Source organism: Rutidosis leptorrhynchoides, chromosome 10, assembly GCF_046630445.1.
Source record: "Rutidosis leptorrhynchoides isolate AG116_Rl617_1_P2 chromosome 10, CSIRO_AGI_Rlap_v1, whole genome shotgun sequence".
NCBI classification, from domain to species: Eukaryota; Viridiplantae; Streptophyta; class Magnoliopsida; order Asterales; family Asteraceae; genus Rutidosis; species Rutidosis leptorrhynchoides.
The window spans coordinates 211,226,982-211,238,627 of record NC_092342.1 but is presented as its reverse complement, the minus strand read 5'-3'; the positions used below and the strand labels follow the sequence as shown (position 1 = coordinate 211,238,627).

At 30.1% G+C, this 11,646-nt stretch overlaps 1 protein-coding gene across 1 annotated transcript; it reads right to left on the bottom strand.

The window, feature by feature from the left end:
* Positions 1-1,565: 1,565 nt before the first annotated feature.
* LOC139870800 (desmethylxanthohumol 6'-O-methyltransferase-like) lies at positions 1,566-2,761 on the bottom strand. The gene is made up of 3 exons (XM_071858571.1): positions 2,012-2,761; positions 1,868-1,886; positions 1,566-1,789 (listed from the first exon to the last, which is right to left on the bottom strand). Exons 1-3 carry the CDS (start codon positions 2,759-2,761, stop codon positions 1,566-1,568), a joined length of 993 nt encoding a protein of 330 aa, XP_071714672.1.
* Between the last annotated feature and the right edge of the window lie 8,885 nt (positions 2,762-11,646).

The following is an 11,646-nucleotide window of genomic DNA, read 5'->3' as shown; positions in this document are numbered from 1 at the left end:
TGATCGGTGTATTGCTTAGATAGGGTAAACTGAAGACGTGTAGCTCGGCTATACGCAAAGGTTAAAGCTTTATAATCAAGTGCTCATGATAATGTATACTTTTCTTACGATGTTTTCCAGAAAATCTATGGCCTAACTTACGAAATGCTTTACTAAACCTGTAGATTCACTCAACGTTTTCGTTGACGTTTTGCATGTTTTATCTCAGGTTGATAGAGGTAGTGCTTCTGCTAAACAGAAGTTGTCATGCTGTCTGCTGCTGCTAGAACTGGACGGTGTCCAACATATTTTATCGTCTTTATTTCAAGAACAAATATACGCATTTAAAAATGTTTTGGGTTCATTTACGTTAGTCATTTATGTCAAATACTTTCAAGTTACATTTTCTTTAATAAATGACTACTTTGTTAATTAATGCAAATACTTTTCGAAAACGTCTCATATAGAGGGCGTGGCCGCTAAACTGTGGGACCGGAGTTAATACACCGTTAGTGAATTCTGATGGGGTATTACATTAGCAAAGAGGTATGGGCCATTACCATTACCACTATACCAATAACACAAGGATTGGTCCGTATATTACGGGAACATCCTTGTATTTAACTATTAGTAAGTTGTTTAAATATGTCTTAGATAAATTTGTGATCTTATGGAGTTAATCGCATCATTAATATGTAAAAAATCTGCAAATTTCCGTATTATACTCAGGAATTTCTTTGTTTATTGCAGGAATTAATGGTGAGAAGAAAGAAGAAACAGAAAGTATGGAGCAAGACATGGATGATGAGCTTGAAGGCGATGGTGAAGGAAGTGAGGAAGACAACTCCGATGAAAAGCGTAGAATATTTATCATTCGTGTATTAAATTATCAGATCAGATTCACCATACAAATTAATAGGCATGTTGTTCATTCGTTGCGTTATGAAGTAAGGTATGCACAACCATTTTTTTCAACTCTTTTCAGGATTATTGGTTTTATGGGTGTGATGAAAGGATTTTTTTTTTTAAAATAGTAACTTTTGAGGATTAAGTTACAAAAATAGAAAAACAACACATTTTTTTTTTTTTTACAAAAATGGTATATCTGAAGTTTCAAACTTCGGATTTGGTGAAACCGAAATTTGGAACTTAGGTTTTCACGCTTTTTGCAGAACAAACGATGACTGGTCAAGCGAAAAGGACCGAAACCGAAGTTCCAAACCTCGACAAATCCGAAGTTTGAAACTTCGGATATATCATTTTTGTAAAAAAATTTGTTTTTTTTTTCTATATTTGTAACTTATTCCTCAAAAGTTATTATTTTTAAAAAAACAATTCGTGATGAAAGGACATGATTATTAAAGTTTACGATTTTTTTTTTTGGAAAATGTTAGCTGCAAAACTATGCAGCCAACTAGCTACATCTACGTGATTATTAAGAAACAAACATTAATTATTATTATTATTAATTATTAATTAAGGGAAATAAAAGTGAATGAGAGGGTGACTGATTTTTAAATGCTGCGCAACATCATCCCTTTTTGTACACAATGATGGACACCGGTATATTATATATATGTGTGTCATCACACTCTTTTACTTGCATCAATCATAGTAAGCTTCCATAACGGATATGTACGTAGGAATCTTGATAACTTTGAACTGTTAAATTGCGCATCTTCTAATATCGCCTTCCATTCATCTTCGGTCCTTTCTCTCCCACCAATATTACAAGCCATAAACATAATTATATCAAAATTAATACATGCATCATCAAATACACCATCTCCTCTAGGGTTTAGAATGATATCTGCAATAATAAATTTCTCAGGTTTCTCAATTATGGAGTCTCAACAGTTTTTGAGAATCTAAACACACTTGTCATCACCCCAGTTATGCAATACCGACTGTCATATATATAGAATAGAACATCAACATCAACGTTATTACTTATAAGTGATAAATATTTTTTTCTTTCACACAGAACATGTTATAAATATTTTACTTTTATGAGTGAGAGATTAATTAATACCTTGATAAGATAGGAATTTGCAGGTGGGATGGCCTTAAACATGTCACCTTCAACATGGGTAACCCCTTGATATGTTGGTGCATCTGAAATAATATGAGGCAAATCAAAATTTATACCTTTAATATGTGGATATTTTGTTACAATGTCATTTATAGCCGTCCCGATACCACCACCAATATCCACTGAAGTTCCTTTCACACCATGAAATTCATAACTCGACAATATCGCATCCATGGTGCTCCATGTGAAACATGCCATTCCTTCATTGAAAATTCTATTGTACTGTGGGTTAGTTGAAACAAAATCCCACAATTCGACTCCATATGTCTTCTGAATTGCGGTATCTCCTTCTATAATAGATTGTTTTAACCCAAGAAAATTTGAAGTTGAATCTGGATGGGTCATCCACATTGTAAATGCTGCAAGACTATTCCTTTCATCATGTTTGAGCCATTTAGAACAATAGTTTAGCACGTAGAGTGGTTCGTTGCATTCTGGTTCATGCACCTCATCTAGAATTTGTTTGCGTACCAAGAACCTCATAAGGCGCGAGAGGCCATCCAAATTTAACGTCGGAGAGTTAATCTCGTGAGCTATATGAGTCAAAGTTAGCGGGACACCTCGATTGTGAATTATATCAACAATCTTTTCTATGGCACATCTTATAGCTACACCAATTAAAAAAGATTGAAGATGTTGCATGATCATTGATTGGCCTTGGATTATTGCATCCTCTTCTTTTTTATTCATTATTGTTTGATATAAGAAACGGTAATTTTGTTTATGCTAATATGATGAATAGACTATAATTTGTGACTTTAGTTTATATAGGCACCATAATTCCATGGACCCCCTAGTAGGTGTGACGACCCGGAAATTTCTGACCAAATTTAAACTTAATCTTTATATGTTTCGGACACGATAAGCAAAGTCTGTAATATTGATTCTCAAAATTTTTGAACTAATGTTATATATTTAGTTAACCTTTGACTATTGACCGACGATTCACGAACATCTATTTGTAAATATATATATATATATATATATATATATATATATATATATATATATATATATATATATATATATATATATACAATAAGTTGGAATATTAATTATTAAAATTAATTATAAATAACTTGCAATGTGTATTTAAAAACTGATTTATGTATATTAAATAAAGATATATACATATATATAATTTCAAGTTATTTAGTAAACGATAGTAACATTCGTTTATTGATTCGATTGATATTTAGATAAGTTAACTAAAACGTTTAAGATGAACAAGTACAACACTAATTTGCTACAGTATTTTCGAATTGCTACAGTATCCGAAAAGCTACAGTGTTTTCGAAAACTACTATTTGCTACAGTAAAAATCATTTTTGCTACAGTAAAATACTATTTCAAAATAAAAATGTATGTATATTTTACAAATATTATAAAATATAATATTAAGTTAGATATAAAATGTTTTGATTTAAATTAATATTATCATATATATAAATAACGAGAAGATGATTTAAAGAAGAAAATAACCAAAACCCTCTAGCGTTAAAGTTACATGTTGAGTGATATAGTTTATTGATAATTTAAGTCTATATTTTGACAATAGTACGAGTCACGAAACGTAGAATGCAAATTAATAAAGCGTACGAAAGGACGTTCGAGAAACCGAAATCGGAACATAAGTTGAATTTCAACGTACAAGTTATCGGAACAAAAATTACAAGTCACCTATGCACGTGAATATAATATAATATATAATTAATTAATATAAATTAAATATTATATATATATATATATATATATATATATATATATATATATATATATATATATATATATATATATATATATATATATATATATATATAATATTATGTCGACAAGCTAGTGTACAAAATAATGTGTGCTGTAAAATCCTACCATGCGATCGCATGGGATATGGCTTGGGAAGCCATGCGATTGAATGGCACCCTGGGGCTGGCCAACTCTATAAAGCTCGACGAATTCACAGATTGTTACACACACACACATAATTTTCTTATTCTCTCTGTATTATTATTATTAATTAAATTATTATTCTTATTATTATTATTATTATTATTATTATTATTATTATTATTATTATTATTATTATTATTATTATTATTATTATTATTATTATTATTATTATTATTATTAAGATTAATATTATTATTAATCTTATTATTATTAAGAGTAGTATAATAATTATTAGTATTATACATAAAATACTACGACGAGGTTATGTCTAAATGATTTCAAAACAAGCTTTTCGAGCGGAATAGAGCAAAGGAAATTATGAGATATAGCTCGTGAGTCTAACCTAGTGTTTATCATCTCCGTAGCGTCTACGTACTTTCCTGCAATATTGAATCACAATATTGATACGTAAGCATTCATATCTTATCTTTTATATATGAATATTGTATCCATGTCTAGTGCTCGAGTATATATGTTTATGCATGCTTGTATGCTTTAATTTTGTCGTTAGATAGTTTATGATGAATCACGAATTTGATACATATGCTACTGATATAAGGTATATGATATGCATGTTATTGGAAAGCTGACGAAAAATTAATAACTTTTCATTTAAAAATCGCGTGATTTCGATGACCGGATTAAAATATAAGGTCAACTGAATTATGTTTGATGTTAATTAAAATTGTGTTGGAAACTGTAAAATAATATTTAAACAACTTGTCTATGAGATTGATAATTTGGATTTTTAGATATTAATAGTCGAGTAAATGAACTCTTATATAAGACACGTCTCGTTTTGTTGAACAATTGTCAAAGTTGACTGTCTTATCATGTTTTAAAGCTTTATAAACACTATAATCTGATTTTACAAGTATTGAAAACTATGTGAAATAATAAACATGTATAGATTTAAAGATCATATTGGGTTAGGTTGACTTTTGAGATGACTTTTGTTAACTTTCACATGTCGGTATCGAGCATTAGGATTGTGGTACACTATGACCTGACCTAGCTTATTAGACATGTATTGACCAACATATGTTCTCTAGGTTGAGATCTACGGTTATTTTGCATTCCGAGTTTCGGTCACATTTCGGTGAATGACCTTATGTGCTGCTAAGGTGAGTTTATAGATCCCTTTTTAATTGCTTTTGTAATCTATATTTTTGGGCTGAGAATACATTCACTTTATTTTAAAAACAATGGATACAAGTACATACTAAATTCTACACCGAGTTTGAACTGAAAATCCCTTAGCTTTGGTAACTAGTAACTGCCGGTTAGAAGAACTGGTGGGCGCGAATAGTGGTATATGGATCCATAGGGCTTGACATCCCCGTCTGTTCCAGGTATAGAAACCCTAGTCTGAACTATAAAATAGATGTATGCTATTTGAGGTTAGTACACGTTGGTTTGCGTGTATTGTACATATTAGTTGCATGTATGTTAAAACAGGGGTGCTTATTATAATGTTAAAGTTTAGTTACCAGGGTGCTCAATTTCGTAGAATATTTTGATAAATGTTTCTGTATTAAACAATTGAAATCTTGTGATCCACCTTTATATATAGATTATGTGCGACATTAAAACTATGAACTCACCAACCTTTTTGTTGACACTTTTAAGCGTGTTTATTCTCAGGTCTCTAGAAGTCTTTCGCTGTTTGCTTATACGTTATACAAGCTATGTACATGGAGTCATACATGCTTTATTCGAGAAAACTTTGCATTCACAAAATCATCACCATGTATCTTATTTTGACTGCATTGACAACGGATGTATTATGGTTAACTATTATTTACGGTGATTGTCTATATGTAGAAATCATCAGTCGAAAACCTTGAAAATTGATATTCATTTATGGTATGCCTTTTCAAAAGAATGCATTGTTTACAAAACGTGTCATGTAGAGGTCAGTACCTCACTATGAAATTAATGAATGATGTATTCGTCCAAATGGATTAGGACGGGTCATCAAAGTTGGCATCAGAGATTGAGGATATAGGGAACCAGAATTTTCATTAGTGTGTTTAACTGGTAATTGTTAGGATGCATTAATGAGTCTGGACTATGACCGTATCTGTTTTTACCAAGTTTTACTTATCATTTCTTGTCAGAAATTACATGCTTATCATTCTTAGGTCTAGACACGTTTCCTGCATTTATTGCATACACAGTGTACAGACAAATTCATATCTTAGCATATCTATTACTGTAAACTTTGCTTGACATCTTTCAAAAATTCCTCCATGATTTATGAAATTTTGGTATTATATATACATATGTAAATTATGTATTGAAGAGTACCAATCTAAATTCTATAATCTATTTTATATCAAAAATCATCTCTCTAATTATATAAGATGGATCCCGTATCTAGTTTAAATTCCTTAAACTCCGACAGCTATTCCGATATGGATATTCACCTGAACTCCGAAGACAGTGTAACCGGAATGGATCAACCAATCAGCCATCATCTATTCAGGATGAATTGGGGATGGGTTCGTAGACTACTTAGTCATTGGAGACAAGAAGAAGGTGATCCCTTCCATCCACCATATTCCCCTCTTGGCGAAGAACCTGAAGCACTTACCGGCGAACCTGTTCATAATACCATTTTCTCTCTCATCTCCAGAGTATCTCGTCATGATTATATACTATCTCAAATTCTGGATCTTATTCATCCGCTCGTCCGAACCGCTAATCATTCCAGTGTAGTAGAAGAAGTCAACGAGCTTCGCGCTCGGGTAGTGGCTTTGGAGAATATGGTGCAAAGATTACAAGCACCAGCAGCATCACCGGCATCAAAAGTACCACCATCATCAACACCAACAGTATCATTACCACCACCAACAACAACATCCGCATCCCACACCTCAATATCACAATCTGTACTTCGAACATCAACGTCATATGCACCATAGATACCAAGGAATACCAACAACAACAAACGATGAAGTATTGATTCATAACTTCATCGAAGAAATATTTTGTAGAGAATATGTAGTTTCTAAAAGTTTTAGAGATTACTTATTCTAGTTCTAATTGTAAATCAGATGAGTGAGCGAATAGAAATGATGAAATAAAACCCTGATCGGAATGGTGCACGATTTACAAGCTAGATCTGTTTTACCAGCAGCATCAATAGTACCATCAGCATCACCAGCACCGTCAGTACCATCAGCATCATCAGCATCAGCAACATCTACAACATCACTAGCTCCGCCAGATCCATAATCACCGCAAACATCATCACTAATCAGCAACGCGTATATCGTATCAACGAATTATGAAGTATTAACTAATTCCCTTTGAAGAAATTATATGTATATTATATATATATATATATATATATATATATATATATATATATATATATATATATATATATATATATATATATATATATATATATATATATATATATATATGAATTTTGAGATCAAAATAAATCTTTTCGTACTAAGCTATTACGTGTGAATCTTAACTACTCGGTTAGTTCATGTTATTAATATGCTATGATATACATCCTTCGTTAATGACTTAACAATCGTTAACTATAATCTCTGCTTCGACTTAATAGATTCCATTTCATAATAAATCAAGTGTATTATTCAAATACATATTTGATTTTACATTTTCATTTTCGATGTACTTGAAACTTTCCAGAAAACATCATTCGTACCTTGCGAAGTTAGCAAGAGTTCCATAAGCACCAACATGATCCACTGAGGAAATATCAATAAAATTGAATAACGAAGTATTGATTACATTAGTGAAATACTCCGCGAAGATTATTAAATCTTTAATGTTTTAGAAATTATTCATTTCTAATCCAGCCGAAAATCAAATGAGCTTAATATGATATTAACTCATTAAATCTGTATTACATCTGAAGAAAATATACATACACATATATTTTCATAAAGACTGTAATAAAATTCTCTGGTACAAAATATTACTTGTGAAACTTTTAAAGGGTAGGTAATAACCGAAAGATATATAAGTTCACAATTAATATGTTACATTCTTCGATTCTGATTCAACAAATCATCAACTATACTCACTACTTTCACACAACGATATACATTCTTTCCTAGAAATCAAAACAACCATTCGCATCCCAATTTGATTACATATTCTGATTTTGAAAAATCAGAATCCAAGCCAAGATTTAACAGAAAACATCACTCTTAGATTCTTACATCTTTCAAATGCCATACTTTGAATCCAAACTGTACTAGAACATCATATATATACATATAACATTTATCTCTTAGAATTATGAGGTTTCATTCTGAAAATCTAAAAAGCAACTAGTCTACGAAACAATACTCTGAATGTTGAAAAAGCTAATGAAGCAACAAAAACTGTAAACGACCTTAACAGTCAAAAGTTTGACGATAAAGAATAGCAAGTTGGCAAAGCTCAGAAAAGAGAAAATTTGGTACTGAAAAACAAACTGAGGAAACCATGAAGGAGGCTGTGGACAAATCACAAAGACTAAACCTGCCTTCAAAGAATCCAAATGATTCAGTATCTGCTGAAGTCATTAACGAATACCTTGTTCCTGACTCTAAAACTTTACGGACAAATCTTCTTCATCATCCATCGATATTAGAAATTCTAAGATATCATCGTATCTTTCATTATAAATATCCTCGATATTTCTGAAGATATTTTCATAACTATTCTTATCTGAAATCATTTATCTCTTCGCTCTATCTGCATTACGTCATAAACGGAACTGTTTTAGTTTCTAAATCTATTAAAAATTTGAAATTGAAAATATGAATGTTTTTGAAGTAGTGTTGGGAATTGAAGCATGAGTTAGTATAATATAATGACACCTGATCAACATGATTATATTACAGTAAGTCATGCTGAGTTTCTAAAGGAACGTGATAAAGGTTCACAGATCATATCCTCATCATGAACCATGTTACATAACTCTTTCATTCAAGTTAACCTCTAAACTATCAAAAAAAAAAATATTTTTCTTGATGATTCGGTCTTTTTCGAATATTATGGTAATTTGACAAATCAAATCGTGCTATTACCTTTCCTTTCTACTTTGTATATTATTATCATTCGAAACTCCATACCTACGAATTCTGGACAATTATTCGCTTGACTTGAAGTCAGGAAGAAGAAAAAAAGCATGGAACTCTGAAATATAAAGGAAAATATAAAGCCCGACAACAACACCTAAATTACAAACCGTGTATGTCAATACATATTGCAACGTAAAGACATGGAAGAATTAAAAACATTATAACCCCAAGGTAATAGTAGAAGAAAATAAATTCCTCCGGTGGCAGATGAAACAGAAGAATGAAGGATACGATAGCCAGGAAAATATCAAGAATCGGGACTGGATTTAACATTTTCACAATCTGTTGAAAAGTATGAAATGAGGAAGAAGATTATAGGAGTGGTGAGAATAATGAAACGGAAGAGGTTAATTTATAACGAAATATCAGACATGGCAAATAAGACAGCTTACACATTGAATTAGAGAAAATCCTAATCTCCTTAATTACCAAAAAATCAAATCTTATTTAGATTTCGAAGATTTTCTTTAATTTCCTTAAATTCCGAAAATCCACCGTGACTACGTTAAAAGTTAAATCTCTATCTCAACCTTTTGTGACAACTTCACTTGTACGCTGCACATAATCGAATCGTTTTATCTATATTAGTCAATAATGATAAAACTCTGTTTATCCACTCATATTCATCATAAAATGATTTTTATTGTTGCCATGACGACCTCACTCAAATTTCAGGACAAAATTTATTTAACGGGTAGGTACTGTGACGACCCGAAAATTTCTGACCAAATTTAAACTTAATCTTTATATGTTTCCGACACGATAAGCAAAGTCTGTAATATTGATTCTCAAAATTTTTGAACTATTGTTATATATTCAGTTAACCTTTGACTATTGACCGACAATTCACGAACATCTATTTGTAAATATATATATATATATATATATATATACACACACACAATAAGTTGGAATATTAATTATTAAAATTAATTATAAATAACTTGCAATGTGTATTTAAAAACTGATTTATGTATATTAAATAAAGATATATACATATATATAATTTCAAGTTATTTAGTAAACGATAGTAAAATTCGTTTATTGATTCAATTGATATTTAGATAAGTTAACTAAAACGTTTAAGATGAACAAGTACAACACTAATTTGCTAGAGTATTTTTGAATTGCTACAGTATCTGAAAAGCTACAGTGTTTTCGAAAACCACTATTTGCTACAGTAAAAATCATTTGCTACAGTAAAACACTATTTCAAAATAAAAATGTATGTATATTTTACAAATGTATAAAATATAATATTAACTTAGATATAAAACGTTTTGATTTAAATTAATATTATCATATATATAAATAACGAGAGCATGATTTAAAGAAGCAAATAACCAAAACCCTCGAGCGTTAAAGTTACATGTTGAGTGATATAGTTTATTGATAATTTAAGTCTATATTTTGACAATGGTACGAGTCACGAAACGTAGAATGCAAATTAATAAAGCGTACGAAAGGACGTTCGAGAAAACGAAACCGGAACAAAAGTTGAACTTCAACGTACAAGTTATCGGAACAAAAATTACAAGTCACCTATGCACGTGAATATAATATCATATATAATTAATTAATATAAATTAAATATTATATATATATATATATATATATATATATATATATATATATATATATATATATATATATATATATATATATATATATATAATGTCGACAAGCTAGTGTACAAAATAATGTGTGCTGTAAAATCCTCCCATGCGATCGCATGGGATATGGCTTGGGAAGCCATGCGATCGCATGGCACCCTGGGGCTGGCCAACTCTATAAAGCTCGACGAATTCATAGTTTGTTACACACACACATAATTTTCTTATTCTCTCTGTATTATTATTATTTATAGTATTATTATTATTATGATTATTTATATTATTATTATTATTATTATTATTATTATTATTATTATTATTATTATTATTATTATTATTATTATTAAGATTAATATTATTAATAATCTTTTTATTAATAGTAGTAGTATAATAATTATTAGTATTATATATAAAATACTACGATGAGGTTATGTCTAAATGATTTCAAAACAAGCTTTTCGAACGGAATAGAGCTAAGGAAATTATGAGATATAGCTCGTGAGTCTAACCTAGTGTTTATCATCTCCGTAGCGTCTACGTACTTTTCTGCAATATTGAATCACAATATTAATACGTAAGCATTCATATCTTATCTTTTATATATTAATAGTGTATCCATGTCTAATGCTCGAGTATATATGTTTATGCATGCTTGTATGCTTTAATTTTTTCGTTAGATAGTTTATGATGAATCACGAATTTGATACATATGCTACTGATATAAGGTATATGATATGCATGTTATTGGAAAGCTGATGAAAAATTAATAACTTTTCATTTAAAAATCGCGTGATTTCGATTAACGGATTAAAATATAAGGTCAACTGAATTATGTTTGATGTTAATTGAAATTGTATTGGAAACTGTAAATTAATATTTAAACAACTTGTCTATG

Excerpts from the sequence above, each read along its gene's own strand:
- LOC139870800 (XM_071858571.1), bottom strand. The coding sequence starts at position 2,761 with ATGAATAAAAAAGAAGAGGATGCAATAATCCAAGGCCAATCAATGATC.